Source organism: Zootermopsis nevadensis, unplaced genomic scaffold (genome assembly GCF_977971745.1).
Source record: "Zootermopsis nevadensis isolate Lab colony 2312 unplaced genomic scaffold, Znev_1.0 Znev_ptg000012l, whole genome shotgun sequence".
Classification (NCBI taxonomy): domain Eukaryota; kingdom Metazoa; phylum Arthropoda; class Insecta; order Blattodea; family Termopsidae; genus Zootermopsis; species Zootermopsis nevadensis.
In genome coordinates this window covers 2,370,030-2,386,142 of record NW_028259144.1, presented here as the reverse complement: position 1 = coordinate 2,386,142, position 16,113 = coordinate 2,370,030, and the positions used below count along the sequence as shown (strand labels likewise).

Below are 16,113 nucleotides of genomic sequence, written 5' to 3'. Positions count from 1 at the left end.
TTTTTGAGATCAGTTTAGTCGTCAAAACTGTACACCGAGCACCACGGAATGTCGAAGTATGAACGTAACACGGATCGCATTTGAAAGAAAGGACCTCAGACAATGTGCCGGGTTTCGATCCCCGGTCATTCAGTCCTGAGTCATTATAATGACTGCTAACATATGAATTATTTCTATAGCTCTTTTAAAAATTAAAATTTTACATACGAGACTTTCATACTGCACCTAGGAAAACAATTTTTTGTGCTAAACTATTCTTTTCGATTCCCACGTCATTAAAAAGTATGGCACCATGCAATAGGTTAAATTCTACTGTAAAGTTCTAACTACACATGCTGTCATATTACGCTACTATCGGTACAGAAAACATCTGGTACTTACCGGCCAGGTAAAGTCGAACGGGAATCTGATGGGGTTCGCGAAACCATCGCGCTGGGCCGTTCCCACGAGACGAACATTGTTTTCCCCAAGAACAGGAGTGATCACGTCTCCGAAAGTGCAGGGCGAAGTGGTATCGATGTTGGCCTGGTAGTGCTTGAGACAAACCCGAAACCTCGTACGACAAGGTCCGGAACACGCTCCAGAGTCCGATGATCGAGTCCCACTACAGCACTGACCAACGCTGTCCTTACCATAGTCGTTAATAAATGACTTCAGTCTCAGCTCGAACACACCCGAACAACAGACCTGCGGGGAAAATAACAATAATAAGCAAAATCCATAATAATTATAAACGAGACGGCAAGATTCGACTTTGGTTCGTGGATCGATACCCTTCAAGATGGTACGAAGATATAATGATAATGATGACTGTAAATACAAATCGAACTCAGGAGTATGGGGGGGGGGGGGATTAAGGTAAAGTTCCATTCATTTCGCACCCCTAATCTTGTTATAAGTGAAGATCAGTTTAATATTTCGGTTGTTTGTTATTATTTCAGCACGTTAAATTACACTGATGAAAGATATTGACCAAATTCCGTCTCGAAGACAGACACTGATGCATACAAGCTTCCCTGTCAAAATGGAGTTAAATTCATACTACAAACGACCGAGAATCATCGGATAAACGTATACAAATATAATGTCCAATTTAAAACAATTCATAACTTCATACCTCACCACGAAAATTAACTACTGGGTGACGGCTAAATGTTTCACATCGAACTACTAGCGGCAGGTATTAAAAGCAACTGAAAAACTTAAAACCGCGACTTAAAAAAAAAATCAGCTGTTTCCTATCACCAGAGAAACGTGTTTAAGAACAAGCGAACTTCGTTATTACAGTACGGATCACTATAAAAGATCTCTGCTTTGGCAGTGTATTTAATAACACAAATTGCGCGCAAAATTTTGTAACACCGTCATACAAAATAAATACTATGGTAAATAAACTTATTTTCAAAATGAACTGATGTATATATAATAAATCATATACCACACACAACACATTACATGTGAAATGTCTGTTACAAAGGTAACATAATCTATAATATTTAAAAAAAATTAACACGCTTTTAAAAACCTCAATAGAAATTTAATTTTCATTCGTACAGGTTATGGAACTCAGATTAAAACACAATAAAACCGCTGGACAGAGAATACGAACTTCTTTAAAATGTAAAACTCTCATTATAAACATTTTTGAGCACAGTGAACGTTTAAGAAAACATAAGGAGAGCTCATTGTTTGACTCTAAAAATGTTCTTGCAAATTCCTTGGCAATAACAGGTTTTCAGTCTGCAAAGCCAACAAAGCACGCAAAGGACGCATCTAAGAATCGAGTTTACTAAAGCAGGGTACATGTTGACACTTTCGTGAAACCTGTCACTGGCTTGAATATAAATTGAAAATAATTCTATTTTCCATTCATATTGTATAAACAGGAAATACGAACTAATTTTCTTCCATATTCTCATACGCAGGTTGAGAAACTTGAAATCTCACAAAATCCTACGACTGTGATTGGGGCGTCATATAAGATATCTATGTACTGAAGAACTCGAACCTTGCCATGTCCCTACGTGGATTTGAACCAGAGACCCCCTACTACAGCGAACCAATCCTCACAAAACACTTTTTCCTTTGTCTGGCAAGTTAAACATCCGAATCAAAATAAAGTAACAATACGTTAGAATATAACTAACCTATCATAATGCTTAGGTTTGAACTACTTTTCCTTTTATATAAGCCGGTTTCCTGCATTACCATAATTGCTTGTTTAAAAAGACAGGCGACAACACTGTCATGTGCCAGATAAGGAACACCTCTAGAACGTTAATACCAGAGCCTTCAAACTCAAAACCACAACAATAGACGGTGGATTCCAGGAAAATAAACACAATTTTTGTGATCTTGCTGCTAGTAGCTTTGGCCTTCAAGTTAACTTATCGTAGACACAAATCCATTGTTGTTATACTTTGTTATGAAACCTCACAATAAAGGGTTTTAAGAGTACGTTAATCTTTCAATCGCAGGCATAATTTATGTTTCCCTTACAAATCTTCATCCGTGTTTGGAGTCATAGTTCTTGACTTGTCGTTCTGAACGCCAAAACAACGACTGACAAACAAAAAAAGTGTTTACTTACATCGCTATTTTTCGTGAAGTGGTCGGTCTATTACAAAATCACATGCGGGCCGCTGAAATGCGGGTAGCGGGTTGTGAACCCCTGGCGTACAGTTTGAAATTAATACCGCGGTCTCGCAAGATAAGGACAGTCCTAGACAACACGTAACGCAGGTTAACAGGAAACAAACACACGCCACTGGTCTTACAATGTAGCAATATTTATAGCGATGTGTTTGTTCACATAGCGTGACGACTTCACTAATCACAGCACGTAAGAGTCAATGTAAAATTGTACCACAAACTTATCTTCATTTACGATCGAGTTCCCGATTAAAACGATTAGGCCTTGTTATTTTACGACACTGTATCAACGACTGAGGGTACATGAGTACTGTCAACTGAAATGGCAGTAGAATTTATCGCGACGGAAAACTCGTCGAATAAAATTTTTCATTTTAAATGTGTACATGCCTATAAATAACAATTAAATAAAGTTCAATGCGACTCTCGGTCCTTAAACTTACTTCAACAATCAGTACATCAATTTTTCAAATGGCACTTACGTGAAATCCAAGACACAAAATTTCAAAACATTTATACGGTGCTGTTGGAAGTCTTAATGTATTCTTCACTTACACTTTTTTTGTATTTTTCTAAATTTCTACGAGCAAATTACTCAACGGTTGCTCACAAAACATCACTGTCTGTTCCTGCCACCATCTAACAGTCGTTACGTAACTTCAGTAGCCGATATAGAGTCGTAAAATAACCAAACGAACACCTGCGACAGTCCGTCTACCACATATAAAACATGCGATTTGATTGGGATCAGGTCTGTGTTTGAAACGTCCGTTTAATGTCATATAAAATAGCCTTAATGCAACACTGGCCCATGGAACCTTTATTACGCCCGGACCGCGCAGAGAACACGAAAACACGCAAAAAACCGTTACACTTCATCTCGAAAAGTATTTAATTACGGAATGAAACAATGGATGGCCTACCTTCATTTTTAAAAGACATCGAAAGTTCTAGAAATATCGACAAGGCCACGTCTTGTAACATCGTTCTACGAAGACACGTTTCTACACACACAAGTGATCGGTGGTTATTACTCTGAACACGCACATTTAACGATAATAGTAATGGGATTGGTGGAGGGGGGGGGGGGGGGGGGCATCCGAAAACAGTTTACAGGATGCTCAAGAACAAAAACTAGTCTTCGTTTCCTTTCCAGCAAAAGTTAAACTTCCTACTAAACACAAAGAGGACAACGTGGATTCTACAAGGAAAAGTCTTAAGACGCCAAACTTCCTTCATGCAGAAAAGGAAACACGCATCTCAAAACAAATTGAATTAATTTAACTTTGGTCCGTCCGCAACGTTTCATTGAATAAAAACTTGTATTCGAATAACCACTTCTTCGGATCTCAAATGGTCCACAGCTGAAGGCTGTTTTATCGCTAAAACTACCAACATTTATCGTCATAACAACGGCACAATTTAGTACCTAAACAATTTCAAACATTACTATTTTTCTGTTATTGTTATTTAAATTACATGCATTTCGTTAAAACTGAATTCGCTTCAGAAATAATTACGTTACTAAATAAAATGGTCGTAACAGAAGTCATTCACCCTGAAGATGGCAACTGTTATGTTTGCCGAAATCTTGAAAAACTTTCAACATTCCACGCGGCTCATTCCCAATAGCCGAAGTTTTGCTTTGTAACAAGAGTTCAGTTTTATTAGTAATTAACGTATAATGGGGCTGGGTGAAAGAGTATAGTGAATTATTTCCTTCTGAATGTATTATAATAATTGCGATGATTGAGTGTAACTTCCGTTACAAACTTGTTACTGCTAAGATCACCTAACGCTAAGAATCTGATTAACATAATGTTACTACTCAAAGCATGCTTCTACAACGTTCTTGGCAACACTTCTAACTTAGCGGTTTGTGCACAGTGCAGTCTTATGGGAGACCATCTGTCCTTAAATATAATATTCTACATCTGTTTTAACAACCGCTGTTTATGTAACAATGACCAGTTTAGCTTCACAGATAAAACAACTTTCAAAAACACAACAATTGAAATTGTACTGGAAACTCTCCCTTAGCCAACATGATACGTACCGGTACTGAAAGTTGAAACTGAAAATTTTGTAGGTTACGTTGTTTTCTGGCGATTACCGAATCAATTCCATCACACAACTAACTTGTACAAATAAAATTTAACTTCCATAAATTAAAATATCACATCTACGAAAACGACAAGGAAAGACACGTATTTTCCGATGTTGCTTTCGAATGGGGCAAAATTGTTGACAAATTTTACCAATCTGGGTACGACACAAAATGGTCAACGAATTACTTCACTGCTTTCATTATTTAAGTACCGATTTTCATGTCGTCATCGTTCGCGTCCGCTTGTTATTCCAGTTGTAAATTTAGTTTCATGCAACAACACAAGGACCTTACCTGATGCAGGGCAGCAAGGACCACGACAAAAGCGCCCTGAACGCGAGTCTGCAGAAGCCACCTCATGACTGATTGTTGTAGTAATTGTTGTTTTTGTCGTCGTAGTGCTGTACCGTCAAGTCGCCTCTCCACGGCCCTCTGCTTGGAGAAGCAGCAGCAGCCTTCGGAGGCGAGGATGTGAGCCAAGGAGTTACTACCTCAGGGCGAACCTGAAAACAGGGCCCCCCATGACCCAACTCCTATAAGGGTTCCAATACCGTCCTCACACAAACACTACTACACTTCCAACAGGCCTTTTACAACTATTACACTGGGTAACAATTCCTCCTTTCAATTATTAAAAAAAATTATGTTTACACTAAAACGATCACAACACGACAAACACTGAAAAAACACTTAATCCAAAGGGAACGAAGACAAATAACACACAACCGATGTTAACAGAGCAATAATAATACGTACTTGACTGTATTGTTATCCCATATTCCACACACTTAAAATTCTTGTTCGAACATGAAGTCCCGAGAGACAATTAATCCTTGTTTCATTTTGTTCGCCGCATAAGAGTGTGAGTAAATAATTAGACGAATGAGACAGTTCCAAACAATAAATACAAGTCTCAATAACCTGACAAGTGATCCCAAATCATTTCACTGCACTTTCCGAACAACTACTGTGTCTCGCGTGCACAGTTTATTCGAAAACAGAATTCACCGCCCGCCGCTCTGCACGCTGTATCAACTACACAGCAAACGAGTTACCAGCAGACTACAGAAGTCCTCTTTGGCGTCCGCAGGGCCACCAACCACAAATCTACAAAAAAAAACGTTCACCAGTACCATCAGCACTATCTGGAGGAAAGCACTGTACTATTGCTTCTGTAGCACCGATAGATGGCAGCACACGACTCTCGTCGGCGGAAACGAGAACAACCGTATCTCTGAACGTGCTTCCTCGGAAGTGCCTAGGCTACGACTGAACGCCGGCAGCGAACAGAGCTTGATACTTATAACTTCTAGGAGACCAGCTGCATTATTGAGGGGACAGATGGCAGAGGGTCAGAAATAGGGAAGGAGAAGGGGCAAGGCCGGCTGCAATATGCACTTCACTTGCACTAGAACCCACTACGTCACACACCAACCCACCCCACATACGCCACCAAACACAAATACACTTTATCATTAATGTGAGGGGGGGGGGGGGTGATGTGTTAGTTTTGACATAATATTAAATACTGTACACGTCATCTCTGACGTCATTCAGACGCTAAGGACGTCTTGTTTCGTCATTGCCATAGGTCATGGTTCCAGGTGTCAGATTAACAAAAAAAATGGTCCTTTGATCTAGTGTGTCAGTCATACGACATTCTGGAACTTCCTGTGAACGCTATAGTATTCCAGATAAAGTAATTAAATCCCATTTTAGTAACATACCACCATCTACTTTTAGTACTTCCATTTATTTAATATACCTTCATTGCTCTCGTGATTCAGAATTCTAGTCTGTATGTCATTTTATTAACATCGCTTTTTCTCTGACAATTTCCCCCGACACGTGTCTAAAAACCCATTATCCCAAAATCGGTAGCCTACTGCACGCACGCACACACCCAAACATACATACATAACAATATTCCTCACGCCACATAACGTAGGTCGTTGTTAACCGAGAGCATTTTCTCGCCTTAGGTCATTCGTTCACTAATATTATCCCAAATCATTGTTGCGTCCGAGGTTTTTCTTGTAGTAAAAATGATCCCAGGTTATTGTTGCGTCCGAGGTTTTTCTTGTAGTAAAAATGATCCCAGGTTATTGTTGCGTCCGAGGTTTTTCTTGTAGTAAAAATGATCCCAAATCATTGTTGCGTCCGAGGTTTTTCTTGTAGTAAAAATGATCCCAGATCATTGTTACACAGCAACGGGACATCTGATACCGTTGTCGAGAGGAACGCGACACACAGACGCAGAATGGCTGTTAAGGTGACCTTCGCTCGCGCTACAGCGTAAAGAACACGAGGTTCTGACAAACTTGTGCCATACGCCTTCATGCAGTGTTCTATATTTGATATACGAGGACGTGACTAACGAGTTATAACCAACAAACGTAAATTGGAATAAACACAACTACAAGGCTTTATTGTATTCATTTAAATAGGTAGAATATGTGACTTTAAGGTCTACTTTCCTTCCAACTGATTTGTTCATCGTCTTGACAGCCGCGAATAACCAAGATCTGTTGCGACGACTTCAAAGCCACAAACGAAGAAATCATTTGTACGCAAGGCCTTTCTACACAGCGCAAAATTTCGTATGGTGTAAGATCTGGGCCTAAGAGGGAAGACGATGGGGCGTGGAGAAAACTGCACAATGACGAGCTTAAAAATCTGTACTGCTCCCCCAGAATTGTGAGGGTGATTAAGTCGAGAAGAGTGAGATGGGCGGGACATGTAGCGCGCATGGATGGGACAAGAGGTGTGCACCGGGTACTGGTTGGGAAGTCTGAAGGGAAGAGACCGCTGGGGAGACCTAGACGTAGATGGGAGGATAATCTCAGGCGGGATCTATGGGAGATAGGAGTTGAAGGAAACTGGATTTTGTTGGCCCAGGACAGGGTCCGGTGGAGGGCTTTGGTTAATTCGGTGATGAACCTTCGGGTTCGGTAAGCCATCTAGTTAGTTAGTTAGTAAGATCTCTGAATGACAGCGAAGTGTCTCTTACATTTCGTGTTAGCAGGAAGACAGTCGTCGAGGGCCGAACAGGGGACTTCTACTGCAAAGTGGCGACATGTTTACCGGGTCGAACTAAAGCACACAAGCGCTCCATTCTTCTGTTTAATATCCCCTATCCTCCTCAGCCGTACTATCTTAGCAGCTTCCGTCTCCCGGAAGGGTGAGCTGAAAGACGTTCACTGTACGCTCTCCTTGAAACTCCAACATTCGCTCTGTTAGTCAAATTTTTTTTTCCCATATTTTACACATCCCGATGGCTCATTACCGTTCCTGTCCCTAGCCAAATCATTAAACTCTTTTTATTCCTCTTTAAGAACCATTTCGTTAATATTATTTCCTCTGGTGATCGGCCGCGTCAGATGGTTAAAAGATGAAACCGACGTTTCAGGGACCATCTCTGTCCCCATCATCAGGGTTCTGATTTTCTTATTACCCCCATCTTTTCCTAGGTCTGCCAAGTAGTATATTCCATTCACAAAACCTGATAAAAAATTCTGTTCGCATTTCTTACATCCACCATACGTTCACCCTTGTGCTACATCCTCTCTCTTAGACTGTGATGACATCTACTTTGTGAACCACCCTGTAGTGAGACACTGATCATCTCTATTGCGCACGTACACAAGGTCTGCCTTATCTAGACCAGGAAGCCCCACCCCACACCGACCTAAGCAACCAGCAGCTTGTTCGTGAGCCTCGGTATCTGTTTGATATGCTCCCCTATCCAATCCCTGGGGACGTGAAGGTAAGATCAATTCTGAAGTTACCATAGTCTTGGTTCATCAGCCAATGTGCGAATATATTTATAAACTCAGACTTCAAATCTTTTCCCTGAGGTACAGTGTTCTGTGACGTCACAACGAGCTGTATACAAATTCTGCGTGTGTTTGGTCAAATCATCACGTGGGCTTCGTATTCTTGGGGTCACGTTCTCAACCCCGACCTGGAGACTGGCTATCCTAGCTCAGAGATTCTGTGGAAAGGATGTTCCTCTGGGATACAAACATAAAACAAGCCACGACCGCCGCCTACCACGTCCTTTGCAATTCATCGTCCACAATAATCACATTTCAATGTGAACCTAGCAGTTGCTCAGCTGACCAAGAAATTCACAGCCTCCTACAGAGACCGAAGGTTCGTTATAGTAAAAATTTGAGGTTTTCACGGCTGCCCAACCCCAAACTTGAATACCACCCCCTCTCGGTTGTCCGCGACTGATTATTCAATATCGGCAGGCATCCTCCTCCACCGGCAACCCATCAAATGATTCACTTAACATAATCTACACACCCATAAACTACGCAGATTAAAATATAAAATTAACAAATAAAAATATTTTACTCGCAAATATTCTTTTCTCGATGGTCTTGACGTTAATTTATTATAAATATAATTAATATATTCCTACACAGGCTAAGCTGGAATGATGTTTTGGGGCCGAATAGTAGGGAGACGAAGACAAACTGATGTTATTGTGTAGGACAGTAAAAAAAAAGAAGTTTGCTCCAGATGTTAAGCGCTCAGAGGACTATTGTACTTGGGTATTTTTAGTTGCTATTGTTATCATTTATAATCCTTAGTCTTCAGTCCTGAAGGAGGTCCTGAGGATCAGGATTTTTATTGTTCTTTGATACCTAGCACGCGACGGGTTGTTACCGGGAGGTTCTTGCTCAGGTACGGACAGACTTCGCAACAACACATTTTACAAATCACAAAATACTTTAAAACACAACTAGATTGTGATACGTGACAACTAATCGATTCAACACCGTCGAATGTAATTGAACGACGATCATTAATAACGAATAGTAAGTATTCATACAAAAATTCCTTACGCACTGTCTCCCTCATTAGAATTAGGGTTACACACCCGGCCAGCCTAACCCTCTAGCTTCCAGGTGACGTGCTTAAATCACAAAGTTCCTACTTAGAATAACCTAATTACTCCTACGACCACCAGCACGGATAAGTCAATACATAAGCTATTTACGCAATTTTTAAAAAAAAGGCTGGCATTAACTTTTATGCAAATAAGATACACTGTCTTCAGTCTGGACGACAGGAGTTCAATTCCCAAAAGGGGCAGTGTTTTTCTCTTCGTCACTACGTCGAAACTGCCCATTCAGCCCTCAGCCTCGCATCTAACAGTTACTGGGGGATCTCTCCCCGATAGTACAGCAGCTAGTTCACGAAGTTTATCTGTCACACACACCATCAAGCCGACAGACAGCTTACCCTGCATTCCCCTACACGTCTTACCGAAACTTTGCCTACACACCAGAACGTATTTATCTCTATCATCAAATTTTAAGGTCATCTTGTGGAAACAAAGGATGCTGGAGCAACAATAGATGTTTATCTGCTGTCATCTTGCGGGGGGGGGGGGGGGAAAGGACACTGGCTGCGATCGGAAGTGAAGAATGCGCAGTTGACCCCTGACCTGGTGAAGTTTTTCACATACGTACCGGAAGCGGAACACTTGGCCGGGAGTCGCTGATGGCGGTGAGGGGGAGTTTGAGAAGAAGGCAGTGAGAAAATAGTGCGAAGCACAAAGACGTTCATTGTTAAGTTCTAGGCCCTTTTTTTAACTCCTGAATGAAAGGGGATTTTATCTTGGATGTGGTGCAGCCTGGGACCGCGTGGGATGCACTTAAGGTGTGCCACTGATCTACCTGGGAAGGTTCGAACAAGAGATGTCTGTAGCTTCGTACACACTACTATTCAAAGTTCCTCAGTAAATGTAATTATAAATAGACGCCTATCGCATTAAAATTCTTATAAACAGACCACGTGTTAATGCTTAAACATGCTTTTATGCCAATCTCTAAACAAGAAATGTACTGAATGTAACAGTCGAGAAGTTGACACTTCTGTCTCGTATTCGGGAAAATCCTTGGTTCATGTCTCGGCGTGGAGGCCGGCTATACTGATAGAGTTTTTTTTGTAGTTTTCTTCAGTATCTCCAGTCATATACCACGATAACACCTTGAGTCAGGTCACGGCCACTTCCTGCCGCATTCTTTCCAATTCACTGATCATCCTGTCATCAGCGATGTAGCCCACAACCTGAGCAACCAACAGCTCCTTTAAATAAACTACAAAAGAAAACAAGAAATGCAACGTTCCGGAAATGTTAATGGAGCTAATTTGGAAGGAAATGTCTAGGTTCTTGCTTGGGGGAAGTGAGGAATATTCTGTGAAAACTGACAGTCAGTTGAAAGTAGTAGGAAAAATACAGAGAAGAGCGAAAAGATTTTAAACGCAAAGAACAAAATAAATAAATGGAGAATAGAGGAAATAATAAAGAAACTAAGAAGGAAAGAAGAAGCAAGAATGAAGAAGGAAAAAGAAAAGAAAGGCACAGAAGAAGTCCAGAGGAACATCTGTAGCCATCGAGCAGCTTGCAGAGTTCGCCGTACCGCCATCTGTCAGCACAACTCAACCCACTCGTTCAATCGTATCGACTTCAATCTCCTGTCATCTTCTGTTGTTCTGTGCAAGAATCGATACCTAGCATGATCGAGATGCTGGGGACCTTTTAGCGATTCCTGAAGAAACGAAGACAGACCACAAGGTCCAGGTGCGACATGAAGGGTCCAAAGGCACCCCACATGCGACTCAGCATTCTGTATCTGCTACCTTTTTGAGATCACACACGATCCTGTCTTCATCCCAGCCATGTTGCCCGTCGCCTATGCACATACTTGAACAGGTGATTGATAGATCCTCAGTTTAACCAGAAATCTCCTGACAGTTTGAACAACGAAAGCTCATAACTGTATCAACACGAGCACTGACCCTACCCCGATCCAACGTCCACGTTAAACTGTCGGTTCGATCCTCTGACTGCGCGAAACCTTCTAGACTGAAGCGCTTGCAGAAGCTAGCACGTGTTCTGCACGTGTCCCCACTTCCTGGGGGAACGCTACAAAACAGGAAGTGGCTCAGTCGGTTGGACCACTGTGCGGAAATCAAACAGAACAAGTAGTTCCTTCGGGAACTGATGCGTCCATTATAAAGGAGCGATTTGTCACTCAGGTTATACGTTTTGTGTGTGGTATCAACAGCGAAATACGAAGACAGTGACGCGATATGAGATATCGACAAACAGACGCAACTTGTGTTTAAAAATCAAGCAAAGCACAGCCCTGTATTTTACAAAAAATTACAACCAGCACAGTGAATTTATGGCCGGGGTTCGATTTTCAGCAGGGACATAGGAACCCCAGAGATGTTCACACATGTTAAGGAATGGAAAATTTAGAACAGAATTTACTCAGATACATAGCCGATGGTTATGATGATTGTTACAGAGTGGTAAATGATACCACTCAACTACAACCAATGTCGAGGGCAAAACTGCTACTGCGAATTCAGAGAAACTGCTGATTAAATTCTCGACATGGACAGAATAATACGACTGGCATTTTATGAGGTTTTCCTCGGCTGTCCAAAATTAAATATGGTGTTCAGAACAGGGACAACGTTACCTTCTTATCTTCATATAATTTCTATTAATATGGTCGACACATAAAGACTGTGTTTAATTAGGCGGACAGAACAGTACATCTTTCACTGTAGCCATATTTATTATTATTTATAAATACATCTATGTGCAAATTTATAATCTTTCCCTACAAATAATTTCACAAGTCTAAATCCAAAGGTTAATTAATTATCACCATCATATGTAAAGCAAAGTATATACAATTCGCGTGGCAGCCATGTTAGAGCCTCCAGCGTGCATATTATATTACAGTATCTGTAAAAGAAAATTAATGGGCGCAAATGTAGAACATGAATTTTAATTCTTAATAATTTAAGGTAAACTATAGGCTGAGTGGATGATAGTACAACCCCCCCCCCCTCTCCTCACTACAAATTCAGAACGGAAACACTGCTGATATGACAAGTGTGCACGGGTGGGTTATCAAAGTCCCATTTGAGGGAGAGGAGGAGGGGGACACTTTGATGACACTGCTTCAAATAGCCGCCGATACGAAAGCCGAGGAGGACATGGCGTGTGGCAGGCACGCGACCAGCGCGTGGCCGAAATTTTCCGAACATTCCCGAACATGTAATATCGCGGGTGGTAGCTTCATAGACGCCAGGCCGAGGCCAGAGGGTGTGTGTGGGGGGGAGGGGAAGAAAGAAAGAAAAGCACACATGTATAGGAAGGAGGAGCAGATGGCCGAAATCCGTCTGGTGGCAAGAAAAGATGAGGTATAAGGGATACAAAAGACAGCGAGAAGAAGAAAAGAATTGGGTGTGCGGCTGCTGCGGTTCTTGTGTGGGGGAGGGAGGGGACCCCCTCCGCCCTCTTCGGCTCCAGAGTTCATCAACATTTGTCAGCCTAAAGTGACCCACAGCTACTGTGCTACATGTAAAAGAAGCCAGTCTTCTGGGTTGCAACGCCGTCTACACTTGGCAAGCAGATACCGACGTATCGGAGTAGCATACTGCCTCCATCCTCAGATTTTCAGCCTTTCAAATGACCATCATCGACATCTTCACCGCCGTGAGAACATCAGCTGTCACGTTACTCAGCTACGTGATCGGAAATGTGCCCTTGTCCTTAAGCACGCCACTAAAATGATCAGAGATTATAGGGTAAGATCCACTTGAAGTGCTCAATATCACGTTCCAGCTGCTTTAACCCCGAAGAAAACAACCTCTGGCTATCCATTGGATAGAAAACTGGCCTGGAGCCTGTCTGGATGTGCTGGAGAACCGATAAATCCCTGTCCCATATGGAAAATCTAACCCTGCACGTCTCGCAAGCAGGACTCGATTTGCTGACCCTTCCTTTAATAACACTGGGTAAATGAAGATGGATGTCTTCTGCGTTATTTTGCCGCGTAAAGATTACCATCGTTTCTTCCTCCATCATCGCCTTTATGATGGAGGCAGCAAACACCTCCGAAACGTCGGGGGACATTGTTTACGCAGCAGGAACAGCCCAGAAGGCAAGACATCTTCCTACTCGCATCCGAGAGAACCTGAGAGCTCACTGCATGAGTGGAAGGTGATAAAAGTATTATGAATGAAATAAAGTAAGAGGAAGGTTGACTGATTATGGCTACAGGACAGTGTAGGCAGCAGGGTCTACTGTCCAGGGCGTGCGAACTTGAGTTTCTTATGAACGAGTGACCATGTGGATCACATTTTATAACAAAGAAGAATAGAATCTTGATTAATTTACAACGCTAATAAAAAAGTAAAAAAAAATCCTTTCACATTGGAGGGGTAAACACCTGAAGACGCAGACAATGAAGATTAAAGGGAAGCAGCAGATGAAAGTGGTCAGCGAGAGTCAGACGTGCAAGAACTTCGATCGGCCTTGGAAATCGTCGAACCGTCAGAAGACCGGTCCAAACCAAAAAAGAGAGAAAAAAATACAGCAATTGCTCGAGTCATTCGAGTACGGCAATATTTTTCAGTTCTTACTAAATGAAAAATAAAGATTTTGCAATAGTTTTTCGTGCAGCCCCCCCCCCCCCCAAATGCAAGTAATGAGTGTTGTACTTATGTCCACTTAAAAATACGACTTCATAAGGAACATACGAGCAGGTTAGTGTAAAGGTATCCATAAGATTTCCAAGTTTTATCTCAATCTCTCTCTTTAAATAAGCCACGACCACATCCATTCAAAGTTTTTTTTTTACAAATTTAACGTGTCGCTCATGCGTGCTACATGAACTGCCCACTATTTGCCTCCATCGCCTTATTATTTCCTCTGTTGTACGTAAAAAACATTTTTCTCGGCTCCTTATTTTAAAATCCCTCCCTCGATCTGTGTTCTTCCGTTCGCCCTTCAAATCTCAGTAGTAACCGCGTGTGCCGCCTTCTTCAACAACAACAACAACAACCAGGAAATTTGTATTTTGTATTTTTGTGTTCTGATTGGTTGTCTGTGTTAACAGCGATTATGTCCTTAAACAGCATCAACCAGTTGATCTATGTAATGGTGAAGTGTTGTGTTTTCTTTGCGGTACGGAATGAATTCGTAAGTATTATTCTTTGCAAGATTCGGTTTCAAAGCATTAAAGCCATAGATGAATCAAATAGCAAAGAAAGGGTCTGGAATCTTTCGGTGTTAACCGAAATGGACTTTTCATTCTTATCTTTGTTCAAAACAGAAAAACACGGGCGACATTTTACTTAGCATTAGGACGCTCCCAGCGGAGTGTATCAGATTTAACCGATCCCTTCATTTCCTTCTAGGTCCATTTGTGGCACGTGGCTAGGTTCAAAAGTGCGCACGTGTTTGATGACATCCAGTTGACCAGATCGACAGCATCCCTACTCACAGTACATCCGGGTTGAATCTCAGGAGCCGGAAGTGAACACCGGAAGATGGTGGCCCACTTCCGCGTGCGAAAATGTGTCAACATGTGTTCCCGAACATGTGTGTCAACACGAGCATATATAGCGCGGCCAACTCTGAAGAGAACGTGGGTCAAACACCGGGCATGACACCGGAAAACCTAACTCCGCCTTCACTAAGTAAAGATGGCGGAAGGATATTTGAAACTACACAACATTCTGAAGAAGAACTTTCAGTGAGAGAGACAGAGAAAGAGACATGAGTTATGGGGGTGAGAAATTCGATATCTCAATCTGACAAAAAAATAATTTGGGTTTCGAAGAGTATTTTTTTTTCAGGAATGTTGCGCCATGCAGTCTAGTGGTAGTTTATAGACGTGTCAGGGGTGCTTGCTGCCTCCATCATCAGGGCGATGGAGTAACTTGCAACCCAGAAGACAACAATCTTCTGACGAAGTTATATGACTGCGCACTCTGCAGGATTTCGATGTCGTCGTGTAAAGAGGAGACGACGATAAAAGAGGAGAATGAGAGAATGAAGAAGAAAAAGTAAAAGAGAATAAAAATAGAGGAGAATACAAGAAGGGGAAGATACGAAGAACAAATTACATAATACACACACAAAATAAACTAATGATCTTGTGTTTACGAATTACCTTATAGTGTACCCTATAGACACCTTTACCCTAAGCTTTGTGCTTTACAACAGCAAGCTGTTGCACGTTCTTTGTGCCCCCTCAGGTTGAGCATCGGCGTCTCTGGGATAGCAACAGTTGGGGGGAGAGTATTGTAGCGCATATGTACACACACGATGTACGCATCGTAAGGACAGATGGTAGAAATCTGGAGACCCTCCCCACCTAGCCAGTAGACGCCATTACAATGCACAAGCCAGCTATGATTGATTATTGCTTCTTGAATGTACTTCTTATGCTGTATCGCAGATAATACGAAACTGCAATGATAAAGCACGATAAATTGGCGGTTTACTGCGCGTTACTTGCGGG

General features: G+C 41.8%; 1 protein-coding gene across 1 annotated transcript in view; it reads right to left on the bottom strand.

Annotated features, from left to right (window-relative positions):
- Positions 1–16,113, bottom strand: part of Delta (neurogenic locus protein delta) — a 159,178-nt gene that overhangs the window by 36,680 nt on the left and 106,385 nt on the right. The window contains exons 4-5 of the mRNA XM_087347573.1: positions 5,054–5,262; positions 382–687 (exon numbers count right to left, since the gene is read on the bottom strand). Coding sequence (XP_087203699.1) covers positions 382–687; positions 5,054–5,119 — 372 coding nt within the window. The 5' untranslated portion in view covers positions 5,120–5,262. The remainder of the gene's footprint in view (positions 1–381; positions 688–5,053; positions 5,263–16,113) is intronic.